Raw genomic sequence first — 20139 nt, 5'->3', positions numbered from 1 at the left:
TCAGCTCCTCTTCTCTTTCCCTCCTCTCAGCTCCTCTGCACATTCTCTCCTCTCAGCTCCTCTGCACATTCCCTCCTCTCAGCTCCTCTTTCTGTTCTCTTCTCTCAGCTCCTCTGCACATTCTCTCCTCTTCTTCTTCACTCCTCTGAGGTCCTCTTCACATTCCCACCTCTCAGCTCCTCTGCACATTCTCTCCTATCCTCTTCTTCTTCACTCCTCTCAGCTCCTCTTCACATTCCCACCTCTCAGCTCCTCTGCACATTCTCTCCTCTCAGCTCCTCTTCACATTCCCACCTCTCAGCTCCTCTGCACATTCTCTCCTCTCAGCTCCTCTGCACATTCTCTCCTCTCAGCTCCTCTGCACATTCCCTCCTCTCAGCTCCTCTGCACATTCCCTCCTCTCAGCTCCTCGCTCTGTTCCTTCCTCTCAGCTCATCTTTCTCTTCTCTCCTCTCACCTACCGTCCCCGTGCTCCCCTTTCAGCTCCCCTTCTTTTCTCTACTTTCAGCTCTTCTTCTTGTCATCTCCTTTGAGTTCTGTGTGAAAAGTGAAATGTTCTTTATTCTTGTGTATTCAGGTGAAGTTGTATATCAGACAACTCCTCGAAGGTCTTACTTATCTTCATGAAAAAAATATTCTTCATCTGGACATCAAGGTAAATGTTCCTCTAGAATGTATCTTCTCTAAATGCCTCTCCTGTGGTCACATGTGACATTCACCTAAAACAAGGAATGGGCAGCAAAAGAAAATACAGCTGAAAATTAGTCAATTTATACAGTTTTAGAAACTGTTTTTGTGTAGCGTCAGAGAGTGGGGAGGTGATACGCAGCTATTGTTTTTGGATGGGGCGGGGAAAGGTGAAATCCTCTGTTGAATTATTGCTGTGCTCCTGCTTGTGAGGTTTCTCCTTACTTGTGAACTCGACAGGTGTCACCCAGAAGAGGAAGTGAGGAATAGACATGTAAGCTGCCGAAAAATTCAGTTCAGATATTTCGTTGTTTCGGGATTTGGATTTGAAACTCAATTCGGTTTCTTCAGTTTCGGAGGAGTTTACGAATATTCGTTGCGAATACCACAGAAAACCATATACAGATATTAATACTAAAACTGAATCTCCTAGACCCAAATGGCATTGGGGTTTCGAATTTTCCAATTGCATTCCGGAGCTCCCGAATGCCATTCGGGTCTGGGAGCCTCAGCTTTAGAATTATAGGTATATACTGTATATGGCGCCCATGTTGCCGTGACGAAAATTCATGTTCGGATTTTATTTGGATGCATTAAACCGAAAAGCACATCTGATTGGCCAGAAAAGTCACATGTCCGATTCAGTTTCGTTTTTGAACGGAATTCGGACAGGATCCGAAATTCGAAAACGGAAATTCGGTTTCGGACACTTGGAAATTCGGATGTGTCCGAATGTCCGAATTTGGGAGAATTTGTCCGAATTTTGATTCGGAACGAAACGAATCGCACAAGTCTAGTGAGGAAAATGTTTCAATAAGAACACAGACGGCATTCAAAATTCTAAACCTTCCCAACTCTATCCAAAAAATAAAAACTTGTGACGGAAGCTGTGCTGTGGGCCCTTGGTTTTACCCAAGGATGTGGCCCCTACACCATTCAATGCCGTTGTTAATATGAACATTACAGTGAACCTGTGTTTTTCCCATGCAGGGCAGATCAACAGGTTCTCTTTAATGTCATTAAGGTGTGTGCATTATGTTTGGCTCCCTATATGTCTCAGCAATTTTGCTATCAGCATTTCACCTCTCAATTGTTGCCAAAAACAGATTATTTTAATGCTCTTGGCACGAGATATTCAAGATGCCATATTTTCTCTCCGGGCCTGTGTCAGATATGTTCCGGGTTTCTCTGGCATCAGATATGGCACAACATCTGATATTCCCAGCTGCCTGCATTATTATAATTGCCATCAGTTACATATCATGAGTAGGTTTTCTGGCATCTAAATCAAAGATGCCAAAATTGGATCCTCTCTTGCCACTGCTTCCTCCAGGCAATGTACACCACTGGCACTGAGGTCCTTGTCCACTGAGAGAAGTATTGTCCAGATGATGCCCAAGTGAATTAGCTGCTGTGTGGGGACATACATGTGAAGGAGGTGCACTGGGTGCACTTATTGGGTGTTGGATGACACAGGATGAGCATTAATGCATTGGAGTCACTGCATACCACAGGATACTTTAGGATGAGCAGGGATGCGCTGGAGTCACTGCGTCTGCATGCCACAGGATACCCTAGGGCACAGTGGGGTCATGGGACACACAGGAAGCGTTGGGGTTTCTAAATAACCAAGGTCTAATGGTGGGCAAGGAGTACAGAAATCACGGCAGAAGCATAATGATGCATTGCTTGACCACTGAGCCATGCATTGCTGCGCAATTTAAGGTAACGAACATCAGGAGAGCGGTATCCTGATTGGCCACAGCACTGGGAAAGTTGAAAACCCAGAAATGCAATTCGTTGCACTGCAGAGAGGAGACCTGTTGCTGGATCCCAGTAGAAGCCAGTGTGGCAACCATGTTATATCTAGCCAATGATATTGCTCTGCTTTTTCACCAAACACCATCTATGACTCTTAGATGCGTTCTAAGGTTGTGTGTTCTAAGATGGTGTTCTGAAGTCACAGATTGCCACTTGGAGGCACTTGGGTGTGATGACAACATGCTATAGCTTTAATAGTTCCTACAATAGTGTCAGTGTAAGGTGCCATTGGCTATCTCGAGACACCTGGCTAGTCTTTATTGAAGCTATGGACTATGGGATACCTCAGCATCAGAGACCTAATAACTCACCAAATGATGCCAACTAAAGTAACAATTGGAAAGCTGATACAAAATAGAGAACCAAATGCACAGCCAAGGTAGCAGGTAAGGATCCCAGCTGGCATTACAGGTAGTAGGCCAAGGTAATGGCAATAGATAAAGTCATAGTGGCAACTAAGTTTAAAATTTTTATAGTCAGACCAAGTGAAGGATTGGCAGCTCAGGGGACAAGTCAAAGGTCATGTCAGAAGAGCACAGGAACCAAGGGTAGCTGCTAAATTAAAATCCAGTGAAGGGGCTAAAGCATTCTGAGTCAGTTTCAGAATGCTTTAGTCCCTACAGCTTCAGACTGTAGTATTAGTCATCAATATATAGTCAATAAGCACACGCGGCTGACCCAATTCAACACCAAAACGTATGATCTGACCCTTGCAGTTCTTAGTCATAATTGACAATGATGAACATAGTTTTGCAATGATGTTTGCCCCTTATAATTGTCTTTGTTGATCCGTCTGTTAAGGAAACAAAAAAACATTCTTTTTATGTGCTTCAAGGCTTTGTTAATCCAACATGTTCCCTTCCTTCAGCCGTCCAACATCCTGATGGTTCACGCCGACAAGGAGGACATTAAACTCTGTGACTTTGGGTTCGCCCAGAAAATAATCCCGTCTGAGTTCCAGTACAGCAAGTATGGCTCGCCGGAGTTTGTTCCTCCAGAAGTCGCTGCACAGGCACCTGTGTCTAAGTCTTCCGATATCTGGTAACTATTATCATCTAATTAAAGTAAATGAAAACCTAAACAGGGCTGTCTTTAACATGGGGCAAAAGGGGCAGTTGCCCTGGGCCCATTCATTGTTGTGGGGCCCAAAGCAGCTGCCCCCAGAGCCAGCAAAAGATACACATGCCGTATACACATGCGGTTCCGTTTACTATGCGAACGGCATTGCATGGTGTTGCTCCACCCCTTTGGTAAGCAGATTGACGTCTCATGTCACGTCTTCTTCTGACGTCTCCTCCTATCTGCTCTGTTGTGCGAAATTGCATGGCGGGGGTGTGGCGTGGCGGGGGTGTGGTGTGGCAGGGGTGTGGTGGACAGGGGGCCATGCTTGGCAGGTAGAAGTGGGAGGATTTCCAAGAAAATGTTTGCCCAGGGTCCAATCAGTATTTAAGATGGCCCTGACCCTAACTGAACGGAATTAAGATAAAATAAATAACTTTTAGCCCAAACCAGAGTAAGTTCTTTATATAGTGTGTTTGTACAGAACAGCTTTTCTCAACCTTTTTTAATATGGAGGAACCCTTAAAAAATGTGTGGTTTTTATAATGGTAATGATTACTACATCTACAGCTCACGCTACATTAGCGTGATGGTCAGTGCAAAGCATGCTCCTTACTTGTGGTCAATGGAATGAACCCCACCCTTCAAAGACCTAGCTTAAAAGATCATTGGTGCCAGAGGTTACTTATCTGAGAGACAGAAGTTGTTCATTGATCAAGGAACTCCTAGTAACTTCTGGAGGAACCCTAGAGTTCCACTTAACACTAGTTGAGAAAGACTGGTCTGGACTTTCTATTGAGAACTGGGAATGCTCTTTAGGTTACTTATCTGAGAGACAGAAGTCGTTCCCTGCTTAAGAAACTCCTAGTAACCTCTGGAGGAACCCTAGAGTTCCACTTAACCCTAGTTGAGAAGGACTGGTCTGTAGTTTTCTATTGAGAACTGGGAATGCTCTTCAGGTTACTTATCTGAGAGACAAAAGTCATGTATTGCTCAAGGAACTTCTAGTAACCTCTGGAGGAACCCTAGAGTTCCACTGAATACTAGTTGAGAAGGACTCGTCTGTAGTTTTCTATTGAGTACTAGGAATGCCCTTCAGATTACTTATCTGAGAGACAGAAGTTGTTCAATGCTCAAGGAACTCCTAGTAACCTGTGGAGGAACCCTAAAGCTCCACTGACCCATGGTTGAGAAAGATTGGTCTGAACCTTTCTATTGAGAACTGGGAATGCTCCTCAGAACTAATAATGGTGTCTTTTATTATTGCTCTGCAGGCCTGTTGGAGTTATCAGCTACTTATGGTAAGAATTCGTAGTGATTCCATGTGAAGTGTATGGAGACATTCCACGATCAGTGATGGGATTCTATAATGTATTTTATGTATCGTTTGCAGTTTGGTCAGCGCTTCCCCATTCGCAGGTCAGAACGACAGAGAGACGCTTATGAATGTACAGCAAGGCAAAATTAGCTGGAGCTGCCCTGGCTTCACCCAGCTAAGTGCCAATGCCCAGGACTTCATGAGACAGACCATCCAGATGTCTCCGGAGTAAGTGGGATGTCTTCTCTGGGCAACTTGTTTGTTTTTTAAGTTTTGGATGGAGTGATGAAGGGTTGAAACCTCTTTCAGGTTTTACCTTTGTCTGTGGCCATGTTGGGAAGATCTCCCCACACTGTGACACTGTTGCGTCACCAGTAGAGTGGAGGAGTTGAGAAGAGTTAGCACATCCTGCCTGTCAAATAGTAATACTGTCTGTCAATCATAGGGAGATTTCCCAGCATCACTTCCCCATGTTGTCACTGGTAGAGTGCAGGATTGTAAATAGGTTAGAACATCCTCCTTGTTGATGTTTTATCACCGTCTGTCAACTCCGAGGAGACTCAGACCTTCAGATGTCAACAATGCAGAAAGTTATGGCATGTCTCCCCCAATAGTAACACAGAGAGCAATGAAAGGTTCTAACCCTTCTCCACTCCATCCATGGGTTGGGGTTAGGGCTGCATGTTAAAGAGAACCAGTCATAAATGAGTATTTGTAAGATTCTAAGTCTCCACTCATAAGTTGTTATAATAGAGCAGTCCTGTTCAATGACAGGTGGGGTTGTTTTTATTTAGTTGTATTCCTTTCCTGTTGCAACATAAATGTTAGCACAGACTGTAAGGCCCCTAAGGAGGGTTCCCTGTCTCCTGCGTGAGCCTAGAGCTGATAACACACTTTGGGGGCTGCTTGAGAAAGGTGGAATGTCAATTTACAAAACCTTTTTGTTTCCTTTAATATAGCTCTTTGCTTTGTAAGCAGTGCAGATCCATAATCGGGAAGACTACTGAAAAAATATTTTTATGGGCTTCTCTATCAGTGAGCTCGTAGACATGTAAGCTGCGGAAAAATTTGGTTCGGTTCGGATATTTCGTTATTTCGGAAATCTGGATTCGGATCCGTAATTCAATACGGTTCAGGTTTCGGAATTGGACCAAATCCGAATTTCGTTAGTTTCGGATGAGTTTACGGATATTAGTTGCGAATACCACAGAAAACCATCTACAGACATTAATACTAATGCTGAATCTCCCAGACCCCAATGGCTTTCGGGATCCGAATTTCCGATTTGTATTCGGGAGCTCCCGAATACCATTCGGGTCTGGGAGCCCCAGCTTTAGTAATATATGTCTGTGGCTCCCAGACCCGAATGACACTCGGGAGCTCCTGAATGCAATTCGGAAATTCGGATCCCGAATGCCATTCGGGTGTGGGAGCCTCAGCTTTAGTATTATATTATATACTGTAATTCGGAGGGGATCCGAAATTTGGAAACGGAAATTCGGATTCGTACAAATTAGGATGCATTGGGATTTGGAAATTCTGATGTGTCCGAATTTCGGAAAATTCATCTGAATTTTGATTCGGAGCTAAATAAATCGCACATGTCTACTGTATAGTAAACACAACTCATTAAAGGAGAACTGTGGGGTCGGGGCTTTTACCCATAGTTCTCCTAAGGGTAACGGGAGGACACAAACTAGCGTTCTCCCGTGACCCAAAGCTCAGTATACTGCGAGCTACATAGGCTCTGCCTATCTAGAGGCAGAGCCAGCTGTACTCGCCCCCTCCCCTGTCCGCTCCGCCAGTCAGCGCTGGAGGATCGGAGCAGGGAGGGGGGAATCCAGTCCCTCCCCTGTCACGGCTCTAGCCGGAACAGGATCGAGAGGTGAACGAACGCCGGTATGTGTTCGCTCACTTCCCGATCTACTGAGCCGACCTGTGACAGTCTCATTGTCACAGGTCGGCTAGAACTATGAGGTGAGTGAAAATCCCTGCAGGGAGCCGTGAGTGACAGTCACGGCTCTCTGCAGGGGCATGATCGAGAAGTGATATCCGTAATTCAATACGGTTCAGGTTTCGGAATTGGACCAAATCCGAATTTCGTTAGTTTCGGATGAGTTTACGGATATTAGTTGCGAATACCACAGAAAACCATCTACAGACATTAATACTAATGCTGAATCTCCCAGACCCCAATGGCTTTCGGGATCCGAATTTCCGATTTGTATTCGGGAGCTCCCGAATACCATTCGGGTCTGGGAGCCCCAGCTTTAGTAATATATGTCTGTGGCTCCCAGACCCGAATGACACTCGGGAGCTCCTGAATGCAATTCGGAAATTCGGATCCCGAATGCCATTCGGGTGTGGGAGCCTCAGCTTTAGTATTATATTATATACTGTAATTCGGAGGGGATCCGAAATTTGGAAACGGAAATTCGGATTCGTACAAATTAGGATGCATTGGGATTTGGAAATTCTGATGTGTCCGAATTTCGGAAAATTCATCTGAATTTTGATTCGGAGCTAAATAAATCGCACATGTCTACTGTATAGTAAACACAACTCATTAAAGGAGAACTGTGGGGTCGGGGCTTTTACCCATAGTTCTCCTAAGGGTAACGGGAGGACACAAACTAGCGTTCTCCCGTGACCCAAAGCTCAGTATACTGCGAGCTACATAGGCTCTGCCTATCTAGAGGCAGAGCCAGCTGTACTCGCCCCCTCCCCTGTCCGCTCCGCCAGTCAGCGCTGGAGGATCGGAGCAGGGAGGGGGGAATCCAGTCCCTCCCCTGTCACGGCTCTAGCCGGAACAGGATCGAGAGGTGAACGAACGCCGGTATGTGTTCGCTCACTTCCCGATCTACTGAGCCGACCTGTGACAGTCTCATTGTCACAGGTCGGCTAGAACTATGAGGTGAGTGAAAATCCCTGCAGGGAGCCGTGAGTGACAGTCACGGCTCTCTGCAGGGGCATGATCGAGAAGTGAGCGAGCGACGGTATGTGTTCGCTCACTTCCCGATCTATTGAGCTGGCGTGTGACAGTCTCATTGTCACAGGTCGGCTCATATTATGAGGCTGAGTGAAAATCACTCTCTTCATAGTTCTCCTTTAAATAGATTTTCATAAGGTGGAATGAGGACCTTTTGTTGGCTCACCATGTTGTCATCACATGAATGGACTTCTGTTTACAAACATACAATGCCCATTCTTAGGAATGGGGAGCGATAAGCCTTTCATTATATAGCAGAGCTGCAGGAGTGACAATGGCAGTGTGAACATCATATGACCATTGATTCAAAGCAGTGGTGAGAGCCTGCGTTTATTTAAATCAAGTGCACAAAGCATTCTGTTGTTTGTATTCTTCCTGCGTATCATGGATTGAAATTGCTTGCTCTGAGATGAAATTAGATTTTGGCATAATTTCAAAAAGCTGTAAACCACTAATTTTGTAGTACAATTAGATTTGCATTAGAAAGGACAGCCTTTCACCCTCCTTCACACAGGAATCGGCCCGCAAGTACAGCTCCGTGCTGCGTGCGGGGCCGTACCGGGCAGCTCCCGGGAAGGACAGGTGCTGCGTGTGATTAGTACGCAGCCCCCGTCCTTCTCTATGGGAGCCCCCTGCGCTCACCCGCCCTGCACGTCCGTGCGGGTGAGCGTACACATACGCTGACAGGATGGATCCTGTCTGCGTCCGACCCGGGACACCCGTACGGACCTGCACTTGAGGTGAGCGTAGGGGGGGCGTACGGCCACGTAGTCCCATAGAGAAGGACGGGGGCTGCGTACTAATCACACGCAGCACCTGTCCCTCCCGGGAGCTGCCCGATACGGCCGTGCACGCAGCACGGAGCTGTACGTGTCGGTCGATTCTCCTGTGAATGAGGGCTAAAGCTTGACATCCAGCCAGAAATGACAAGGAGAGAATATAAGTAAATAGTAGAAAAATCTAGTAATCCCTTAGTGGCAAGGCATTTCTGTTATAACAATTCAAGAGCCTAGCTTCGGATTATTACAAATGCTCATCGGTTCTCTTAAAAGTATCAAAAACAGGGAATAGTGTTATACAAAATGCTAAGAGTTAAGGCATTATTTCAGGGCAGAGGTAAGTGTTAGGGGTTCAGTCAGGGAAAGGGTTAAGCGTTAGGACTTGTTTTTGCACAAGAAGCCATTTACAACGCTGGGAATGTTAGGGGGGAGGTGAAGGATTTACAGATGTTCTCTGTGTTGAGAGTTCCATGCAGAACAATACCAGAACCAGCAACTAACGTACTGATATTTGGAGCGGCATCACACCCTTGTCTTTGTTTTTTTCACAGCAGATTCTGGTTAAAGAATAAACGGGTTATTCACAAAGCTGCCGAAGGCAAGCGAGTGAATAACCAAGCCATAGTGAAGTGAGCCAAACAACGTTCGGCTATTCACTACGGCTCAGTACGGCTGATTTCAGCACTTCGGTCAGCCGAACATTCTCTTCATGTTTGGCTGAGCCAAAGTGCAGAAGGACTCTGACTCAGCCGGTCTGACAACATCTGGATCGGCTGAGTCGAAGCTCCGGCAGCTCACTCGCTGCCATTCCACATTATTCACATAGGGGCCAAACGGCAGTGAGCGAATAGGCGAATGCGGCCCGGGCTATTCTGTTCGTTACCTCCGTAGTACCGAGCAGAATAGCAAATAGTGAGAAAAGTCGGGGAAAAAAAGTTGAAAGAATAATTTTAAAATCTGAATAAGTTGAAAAATTAAAAAATAAATAGTTTTTTTTTAAAGCAACTGGGCGGAGCCAGCTGTGACATCACGGCCGGCTCCACCCAGTTATTGTTCAATGACAGTTCAGCGTCCCCAGGTCATTTGGAGACGCTGATCTGTCATTACAACTGGGCGGAGCCAGCCGTGAGATCATGGCTGGCTCTGCACAGCTGTCATTTGTGAGGAGTACGGCAGGCCGTTCTCCCAGCTTCTGCTGTCACTTCGGCTCAGTCGTTCCGAAGCATATGCCTTCAACTTGGCTGAGCCGCTCGGCCACCTTCGGCAGCTTTACGGGCTATAGTGAATAGCCCATACAGCAGCCCTTTGGTTTAACTGAACCGAAGGGCTCCCGCAACCGAAGCTAGCCGAAGGATCAGCCGAACCCACCGATGGATCTTTCGGCAGCTTTGTGAATAGACCCATAAGGGAATCTCATTGAAATGAACCATTTACTCTGCTTGGGTGAGGGATTGGGTGTTTATTTGCCATGCTCTGATAGAATATTTAGGTTGCTGAAAAATAATATATGCCTCCTGGGCACCAGAGGTACCAACCCATATGGCCACATAATGGCTTGGACTGGTACCTCTGGGAGAAGCTCACTATCGAAGATGAAAATAGTTTGTGGATTGGGAGGGGGATTGGCCGGTGTTCATGGATATCAGCTTCTACCTGCCAATCAGGGTGTTCAACCCTAACTTGTGATGATCATGTCAGTAACCTAAGGAGCTATGAACTGAATTGTATCTCCAGTGGAGGGCTTCCTGTTTTCTTTAAGCCAACCTCGCCAAAGCCAATCCAGATCCAAAAAGTAATCCTGGCAATATATCCGGGAGAGGCCTATGGGAAGAATAGGCAAACTCCGGCCCACTAGCTGTGGTGAACCTGCCAATCCCATCATGCATCTGCTTCTGGGAGTCATGACTGTGGATGTCTGAGTCTTGCAATGCCTAACGGGATTTGTGGCTGGAGGGTCGTGGTTTGCCTACCTCTGGCCTATGGTGATGTACAGGACCAAACATTGCCAAGTTGCATGTATGTATTATAATCACGTGTTAACATTGACCGTCATCTCAATACCATTGTATTGCCCGAGTTCAGAGTAGACCATATAAGCTATGGTGGACATTTCTTTTTACATGGAACAGATATGATCAAGGTTAGAAAGCCCAAATGAGCTCTTTAAGGCCCAGAAACACTTTCAGACAGGCCGGCACTCCTTGCGAATGTCAGAATTGTAAAAATTTCCAGTTTGGGCCAGCACCCCAATTATATGCTCATCAATCACATCATTTGGTAGGCAGCACTATATGAGAAGCGATATATATTTTTATGCCGTATGTGTATAAAATTCATGTGTTTATTTTCCTACAACAGTGCACGGCCGAGTGCTACACAGTGTCTCCAACATAAATGGTTTGTGGTACGTTGTTTTCCTTTATGTGGCTACTTACCTTATCGGTGTTGTAACAGTAGTAGAAGACTTACTAATCAGCTTACATGTAAACCCTAAAAAATACAAGTCAGAGGTGTGCCAGTGATGACTGCCATTGCTCAGACCAAGTGTGTCATTGTTCTGAAACCTTGTTTATCGATCTGTGTTTCATTTTTGGGAACCCCAAGTGCTGTTTGTCAGTGTTCCAGGACCCCAAAGTCCAATCAATCATAGGTCTATGACCATTGAATGTCTGTGTGTAAATGTTCTGGAACCGTAATCATCGATTTATTTTTTTATGGAACCCCAAATATCAGTTTGTCATTTCCCTGGAAACCCAAAGCTCAATCCTTCATTGGTCTGTGACCCGCCAAATTGTATTGTTTGTTTTTATATCATAAGTTTTAATGTATTATTGTACTTGAACCATGGGACCCCAATCGACCCCAGTGTGTCATTGTCTTCATACCATAAATGTCAGTCTGTCGCGGTTCTCAGACCAAGTATCAGTGTGTCTTTGTTTCTGCCACCCTTTGTGTCACTGTGTCCTTGTTCTTAGTCCTCAAGATCATTGTTTTGCTTTCCAATTGTCTGTGTGTCTTTATTCAGGGACCCCAAGTGTTAGTGTGTCATTGTTTGGGGTTCCCAAGTGTCAGTGTGTCATTGTTTTGGGTTCCCAAGTGTCAGTGTGTCATTGTTTTGGGTTCCCAAGTGTCAGTGTGTCATTGTTTTGGGTTCCCAAGTGTCAGTGTGTCTTTATTCACGGACCTCAAGTGTCAGTAGGCCATTTTTCCCAAGTTTAATTGCGCAAGTGATCTTGGATCACCACTTATCCATGTGTCAGTGCTTCATTGTCCTAAATGTCAGTGCGCCATAGTTTTGGGACATGAAATAATGCGTCATTATCCTACCTACCCAAAGTGTCAGTGTGCCCTGAGATATTTGGTGTACACTGGGGCAATAGCCTATCTGTGTTTATACGTAACCCTTTAGAAGTGTGTTACTAAAGGATAACAATAATACTTTCCAGCCCATAAAAGATTTAGGGATACTAATAGTTCTTTGAATTACTTTACCATTTTCATCCATACGCAAAAAAGTTATCAATAGGTGCTATGACTTTTAAAGTTATTGGCGGCCTTGACTTTATTGCAGGAGACTTCCAGCCCAGAGGACGCACAGCCAGTCAGCTCCAAGAGCCTCCGATTCCTCGTTGCTCGCAGTCGGTGGCAGGTAAAAATTCCTCTTTCTCTTTTAAAGGTAATATACTGTATATGTTGCTTTTTGCATATATTTTGTGTATTTTAGCATTCATTGTGTTTGGGATTACTTTATTTTTTGATATCAGTTAAATATAAAATACAGCATGTGAATGTTTTATATTTGCCATATGCAGCTTGTGGCAAAGTGTAAACAGCAGCGCCAGCTTACTGGAAGCTCCGGATTAGCATAGGGATCAGATTATTTAGACCAGGGGTAGCAAACCTCCGGCCCTCCAGCTGTGGTGAAACTACAAATCCCATGATGCATTTCTCTACGGGAGTCATGTCTGTGGCTGTGAGAATCTTGCAATGCCTCATGGGATTTGTAGTTCCACCACAGCTGGAGGGACGGATTTTTGCTACCCCTGATTTAGACCAATGGGTTGCAGAGGAGGGCTACATCCCTTCCCTCTTTCCTAACAGCGATTTAGGGTTGTGGATTTTTGGTTGAATCGATTTTATTGCTATTACTCTACTTTTTTACTACTTTTTCAGCGCTCATTGATGTGCTACAAGTCCATCCTGGTGATGCGGTCGATTCCTGAGCTTCTGAATGGAAAGCAGGAGAGCACTTCACTGGGTGTGCCACGGCATTTAGTGGAATGCAGCAGTTCTTCCAGTAGTAGCGGTTCCTCTTCCGATAACGAGAGCGATGTCAGCCCTACCGCAAGGGACTGTAACCCTTCTCTGGAATTGCATATGTCTATTTTCAAAATGTCTGAAAAAGATGATCTGCAACAGCCATACATGCCGGAACCTGAGATGGACAAAGACAAGAAAAGCATAGCTGAAGAAGAGAAAATGGAAAGCAAAGATGTAATGGCTAGTGATACCTCTCCCATGATTGGGACCAAAAGAGAGCACGATAAGGCTTCTGGGTTGGGTGAAAGCCAGGAAGATCCGGAAGATGATGAAAAAATGCTGGTTCATTCAGTAGAAACATCGCCAGGAAAGCTTCCTTTGTATAGAGCTGCAACTATCGAAGTTGATATCCTAGCTTCCAAAAAAGCCAAAACTGGGTCTTTTGTTAGAGGAACTTCAGCAGACAGTGCTCTGTTGCTCCCAACGGGAGCTGAAAAGCCATCTTCAGTTTGCGTACCAAGGCAGAGTATCATTAATAGCACGTTTTACAATCAGGCCGGTGAAGGACAAGGCATAGCTCCCAGAGATGGCACATTAAAGGAGAAGGACTTCATCAAGCACAGAGAGCGAGCACGTAGGAGTTTAATGAAAGCTGGTTACTCGCAAAAAATTCTGAGTGGATTACGAGAGCCATTGTTGGAGCAGTTTGCAATGGAGCAGAGAGCACTGGCACAGGATCCCTCCCAGATGGACCAAGATGGTCAACTGGGCTCTCTGAAAAAATCAGCATCTTTTGACCTGGCAAAGGTATCCTTAAGGTCCTCCTTTAAAGTTTCCAGCAGAAGTCGTTCCCTGGATGACAACAGATCGCGGACTTTGAGTGTTTACAAAGGAACTGTTGTAGAAGAAAAAGATCACATTTCACCAAAAACCTCAAAAGACGCGCTTAACAAATCAGATACCGCCATCACTAAACAGCACTCTGAAGAGTTCTTGGCTGCAACTCCAAAGATGTCTTCAACACAGAGGCCTCTTTCAGCGCCACCTCCCAATAGGGAAAATGCCATTATCGCAGTGTTCCATCAACAACCTTTACAAGATGCCCCTGAATGCAAAGCAAGGTCATCTTCTGCTGTGCTTGAAGGGGAAGAAAGTACAATAATAGCTTTTATTAAACCAAAACATATAATAGAGTCAGAATTGCTTGTAAAACCTTCCTCGGTGGTGATAGAAGATACAGATAGAGGGCCACAAGCACCTCAGTCACCAGGAAAAGCCTCTCAAGAGAAGCGAGAACCTACAGGTTTACAAACTGGAGTCAAGTTTACAGTCCACACAACATCTCAGAGAAATGAGTTCCTTGTTGCGGATGCTCCAGTAGAAAGGGAACCTGATAAAGTTAATAAATTCTTCCCAAAAGACGAGGAGGGAAAAGAAGAGATTTATGCAGAAGGACAAATACAGGTGGTCCATTTTATTGAAGGCAACTCAAGACTAGCAGTGATACATCAAGGTGCTGGGGACATTTTATCCTTATCAAATGATTCCACAACTCAAGAAAATGTTGCCCAATGCCCCACAATAATGAGGATACAGCCGGAACCTGCCCCAACTTTAGTCTTTGCAGGCAAAACCATGACTGAGCTAGTCACAACGGACAGGCATGCTCATGAAGAAAATGTAAAACCATTCTTAGAACAACAGTCCGAACTCAAGAGAGATGACCATATTCTAGTTTCTTCATCTCAAACATTAGAACATGGCATAAATGTTCCAGGAGATGGTGTGCAAATTGCTGGCCAAGATTTGCAGTTCTCTGTATATACAGATGAACAAAGTGCCACTATAGATGAACTTGTAGGTGAGATGTCTTCTTTGTCTGAGGAGATGGAGGTGTTGGTCACTGAACAAGGGGAAACAAGCCAAGGAGAACCTACTTTTCCATCCTTAGTTGACCAAACCGAGGAACCACCGAGATTAGAAGACTTAGGGCGTTTCACAGGAGATTCGCAAGCCATGGAAACAGAGCCCAGTCCATTGGGCGAACCTACGAAAGAACCACCACTCACGTCAATCTCACAGTGCAGCTTTTATGAGTCTCTGTCTCAGGCCCATGTGTCACCTCCACACCACGAACAGTTTGAGGAGTTCACCGTAGAAAGTTGCAGCTCTAGCAAAACCTTTATTTCTCATTCTGACAGCTCTGGGACAGGGAGGAGGTCCGATAATTTCTCTGACTTGGAGGAAACTGGCCGGCATTCAGAAGTATCGCTTGTGGAGATAGGAGGGATCCATCGTGATGCACCTTCTGTTGACTCTAACAAAATTAAACTTGTTCCATTTGATTTGGAATCTAATCATCTCAATGATTTTTATGATATTTTAATGTTTCCGCAAAAAGAAAAGCCGGCAATCTCCTCAGTAAGTTCACAACCCCAGAAAGACTTTGGTGAAGCAGCAATGGAAACCACAGAGAAAGGAACGACGAAGGACCCAAAGACCACTTCTGCTCTACAGCCATTGCAGCCCTCTGATCCTGGTAAGACTGCACTGAAAGAGCGCAAATCCTCCAGAAAACGCATCAAACTCTTCCGAACTCATGTGAAGTCTGAGCCAACAATGAAACCCGCCGAGTCCAGCCTGAAACAGAAAGTCAAGGCTTCAGTCGCCAACATTTCACGAATCATCAAGAAAAGGCAAGGAAACGGAAAAGCCGGTGAGTTACATGAGTCTTTGCACCGCCTTTGAATTAAAGGGTCAAGCTACCAAAAACTGATACTACAGCCAAAACTGAAGGGCTATTGGGTGTAAATGCTAGAGTGGGGAGGGGCTAGAGTGGGGAGGGGCTAGAGTGGGGAAGGGCTAGAGCATCCACAAGGTTCTGTCACAGGAAGTGACAGAAAACTATGAGGACTCAGAAAAACAAATACACTTTTTTGGTAAAGGGAAGAGGAGTTAGAACTGTTGGCAACGTTTTTGTTGATGGCCATTCCTTGTCCCTGTTACAATGTTGTACCTTGTACAGGTGTCACATGGGCAGAATGTGGGGGGGGGATCTCCCTAGTGGGGTCACAGATAGAAAAAAAAAATCACAGAAATTTCCCACCTGATCCACAGCAAAAGAAAACATGTCTGAAATTGATTCTTAAAGCATAACTAAACCCAAGAAACAAAAATCTCATATACTGCATTCCTTAGATGTGGCGGCTGCATTTGTTTCCTTTTTTCAGGTTTTCTCTCTATTTTCACCCGGTGATCCTGCCATCAACACTCTTCCTGTACATGGATGATAACGCTTACTCGTAGTACTGTATCTATGGATAGGCAGCGTTGTCACCCTAGGACAGGAACTGTGTTAGGATTTCCAAACATCTCCTTCTAGAGCAGTGGTTCTCAACCTTTCTAGGGCCGGGACCCCTTGGTAACATTTGCCAAGTTGTGGTGACCCCCGACAGTAAAATTTAGGAATGACGCGGCTGCTGCAGCGACATCTGGCGGGAGAACTGACACTGCTGCGCTAGGAGAGGGCTGAGAAGGACTCTCACCTAGCACAGCAAAAATCACACAGCGACCCACAGGTTGAGCACCACTGGTGTACGCCATCAGAATAAAAAAACCACCATAGTTAGAAAGTGTTTCTCTCCCAGGCGCCGGGAGCCGCTATCTAATAGCAGGAGGCTCCCGGGTTACCCCTGGCAAATCATCATTCGACCCCCGAAGGGGTCGCGACCCACAGGTTGAGAACCGCTGTTCTAGATGAAGCCCCGACATTATTTTTTCTTTCTCCTTGTTTGTGTATTAAGAAACAACTTCATAACTCCCAGTAATATCATCGCAAGGTGGGCAAAATGATTGCTGCTGGGAAATTAGTTCCCATTGATGTAGACACCCGTCAGAACCACATCTCCCAAAATGCCTTTTCCTACACACAGTGTGTCTGTTGGGAGTTCAAGGCAGTGGCATTGTGTTGCTGGGAAATAAATCAATGTATGCACATGGAGGGGAAAGAAAGGTGTTTTGTGATAAGGGGAGTTCTGTGATACAACAGGCAGGGTTGACCTGACCACACTTGTTGGGACTTCAGGGCAGCAGAGGCTCTGTGTTGTCAGCTCACACAGGAAGTTACTAGCACATGAAAGTCTCCATGTTGAATTAAATATGCATCATGCTTTGGAGGCTGCATCTAAGTAAAGAAAAGTTGGTAAACTATATCTAAAGCCATGCAGATGTTTTATAGTTGTCTGTGTCCATGTTGTGGAGATTAACTCTTGTGACTGAGGCAGAAAGTGATGGGAAATTTTACAGTTGTCACCACAAGGTATGAACACTTCCCCCCTCATTTTGTAAAGATTTCCTCTCACTTCCTGTTATGTCTACAAGGCAGGAAATTATAGGAAATCTCCCCAATTGAACACAAAAAACCTGGCAGGGGTTCTACATATTCCCTGCTATATCCATGTGACTATATAAAGAGTTTGGCTTTAGATAAATTTTAATGCTGTGCTGGATAATAAAAACATTTTCTACTGTATCTGGGGGCAAAACGCGCTAATAATTTTAATGGCCTCCTCCATTTTTTGTGCCCTTGTTACACTCAAATCGAGCTGCATATTCCACAGCACCCCCACCACCACCAGCCTCAAACTGCTCCCTACATACTTTAATCATGGGGTGCTTCTCCCTGAATTGTTGACCTGAGGTTGGAGGAACACTCTACAGGAGCATGTGCATGGCGCTGCTTTACAGGCTCAAATGCAAAAAAATTAATAAATGTCCATTTTTTTCTTTTTGCGATATAGCTGCATTTTTAAAATTGTTTTGCAAAAAGTGGAATATGCCTTTAAAGCTGAATGACAATAACTGCTTTTAGCCGTAGGAACATCGGAAGTCCATAAAGTCCCTGCACCTGTCCAAGCAGTGTCTGTGCCACCCAAGAAGAAAGGTCTGCCGTCCTTCAGGCTACCTTCCCTCCCAGTCAGGGACAAAGGTAACAGCGGCATTACTCCAGATGCTCTGCAGTGTCACTCTGGTGTATAACAATGCTAAACTTACAATTAAAGTAGATATAAACCCAATGACTAAAATCTTACATTTTTCAAGGTGAACTCCGGGTTTTCTAAAAAAAAAAATCCCTAGCTGCGGGACCTCCGCACACTGCAAGTTGGTTAAGCCTTGGGGTAGAAGAATAAAAAGGAATTGGATAGGAAGCGCTACGGCCCTATTAGTTATAAATATAAACATAAATGTATTGTATGGGTATGGATACAGATATAAACATAAGTGTATGTTAATAAATATGGTGAGCTTAACACAGATGTATAGAACCCAGTTGGATTGTAGTGACCAACAAATGAAATAAAACAAGGAAAATGGGAGAAATGACTCACTATTTGCTGATTCGTTGGTGGTTAGTGGGATAGGCGTTATCCCACCTGTCCAGGGGGATGCCTATCAGGAGTAATAAACGTTAATAAAATGGTCTCCGTCTGGGGCTGGTGTAACTTGGGATGTCCCTGTAGAGAGTCGCCAGGTCTCTTGACTTCCCACTCCGGCTTGAGAAAGAGGCACCGGCCTCAAAACGCGTAGCCATTGGACAGCTCTCTCCCAGCCCCTCACTGACGTCACACCGCGAGTCTACGCCGCCTCACACAGACAGCGAGACACAGTGAGCTGCGGCTGCAGAGACTCAGCGGTTTTCCCCCGCTTGACTCTCACTGGAGCCGTCGGGCTCAGCCTGGCCAGCTGAGACCTGGCGACACTCTACAGGGACATCCCAAGTTACACCAGTTATAACTAATAGGGCGGTAGCGCTTCCTATACAATTCCTTTTCATTGTGCACAAGCAGGGTCCCTCTCCCGGCTCAAGGAGGCAGCACGCCCCCTACCACTAGTTACTTAAACGCACCTCACATCACCAGAGTAGTGCGCTTACTTCATTTGCCGGGTAGAGGAATAAGCTGTAATACTTACCATATTCCTTGCTCACCCAGTAGCTGACACTCCAACACTCCAGGTTGTGAATGGACCCCTTACTGTTCTGTTGTACAATGCGAGACTGTTGGTCCTGCATTGTACGTGATGATGTCACAGTGCGACCGCCAGATCGGACCAGTTGCAGAGCCTGGTGGAAGCCTGCCGGAGCATGGAGCAAGGAGCAAGGTAAGTATTAAAGCCTATTGCTCTACCCCTAGACTTAACCAGCATTTGACCCTCAGAGTGCGGTGAGGTCCCACCGCACGGGTAGTTTTTTTTTCTGCTTTCTTTAGTATCTGGCAATCCTGCCTTGAAAGTCCTTGTTCAGGCACTTCCTGACATAGGGTGAAACTGTCTCCCAATTCTCCTATGCTGTCACCCTGTCACAGCCGCCCCTAGTGGAGACAACAAGCTGCTAGAACAAGTGTTAGTAACAAGAAACAATGTTACAATTCAAGAGATCATAGGAGAAGATGAGCTTATAAATGTAACCATTGCCATCCTCGCAGCAGCAGTAGGGAATCGGGTCACCCAGAGTCTCTCACTAATCAGGAGAGATGAAAGCAGGGATGGTGTCATTGGGGTGAGCACTATAAAAACCATAGGGGGGGGGACACATGATAAAAAGACCCCAAAGTGTGCTGGGAGGGGACCAGACTTGAACCCTGGATATATGGTGTACCTTCATGAACATGTTTCAGGGCCCATCAGAAGTCTTTCCCCTTGGTGTCCTGAGTGCAGTTTTACTCTTTGGACTCATTGTAAGGTTTTATCTGCACGATCCGGCGCACACTGTTTGGTGCTTCTATTCTGCATCTTTATATGTTGAACAGGGTTTGTCACTCTTTGCAGCACCGGCTTTTGTGGAGGAGCTGACGGACCAGACGGTGGTGGTGGGTCACTTGGTGACATTATCCTGCAGAACTGCACAGCCGGTCACGAACGTAGAATGGTTTAAAGGTGAATCGAATTTCTTGATTTGAAAGGATCGCTATTGAAGTTGTGTAACCCAGAAATAATTCACAAATACTTAACTAAGAGAAGTTTATATATACTTAAGAGAAGTTTAATTTAGACTTCTCTGGTTCCCCCCCTTTATCAACATCCTAATGATTTAGAAAATTCCATGTGTGCTGCATCAGTGGCGAACCTAATAACCAAAGGGCCCTGGTGCAAGATTTTATCCTGGGCCCCCCTCCCAAGCCAGGGGGGAGGGTGCGCGGGAGCGGATCACACTGGCCCCCGCACCCCCA

The 20139-nt window shown here is 45.4% G+C and overlaps 1 protein-coding gene across 1 annotated transcript in view; it reads left to right on the top strand.

Annotated features, from left to right (window-relative positions):
• The window catches only part of LOC108788779 (obscurin-like), a 47009-nt gene that overhangs the window by 21559 nt on the left and 5311 nt on the right, over positions 1–20139 (top strand). The window contains exons 8-16 of the mRNA XM_018558636.1: positions 578–655; positions 3377–3549; positions 4842–4868; positions 4961–5113; positions 11012–11057; positions 12225–12302; positions 12827–15629; positions 17784–17900; positions 19739–19846. Coding sequence (XP_018414138.1) covers positions 578–655; positions 3377–3549; positions 4842–4868; positions 4961–5113; positions 11012–11057; positions 12225–12302; positions 12827–15629; positions 17784–17900; positions 19739–19846 — 3583 coding nt within the window. The remainder of the gene's footprint in view (positions 1–577; positions 656–3376; positions 3550–4841; positions 4869–4960; positions 5114–11011; positions 11058–12224; positions 12303–12826; positions 15630–17783; positions 17901–19738; positions 19847–20139) is intronic.

The sequence above is a fragment of the Nanorana parkeri genome, unplaced genomic scaffold (genome assembly GCF_000935625.1).
Source record: "Nanorana parkeri isolate BGI_ZX_2015 unplaced genomic scaffold, ASM93562v1 scaffold351, whole genome shotgun sequence".
NCBI lineage: Eukaryota > Metazoa > Chordata > Amphibia > Anura > Dicroglossidae > Nanorana > Nanorana parkeri.
The sequence above is the reverse complement of the archived record's forward strand: the minus strand, read 5'-3'. Positions and strand labels throughout refer to the sequence as shown.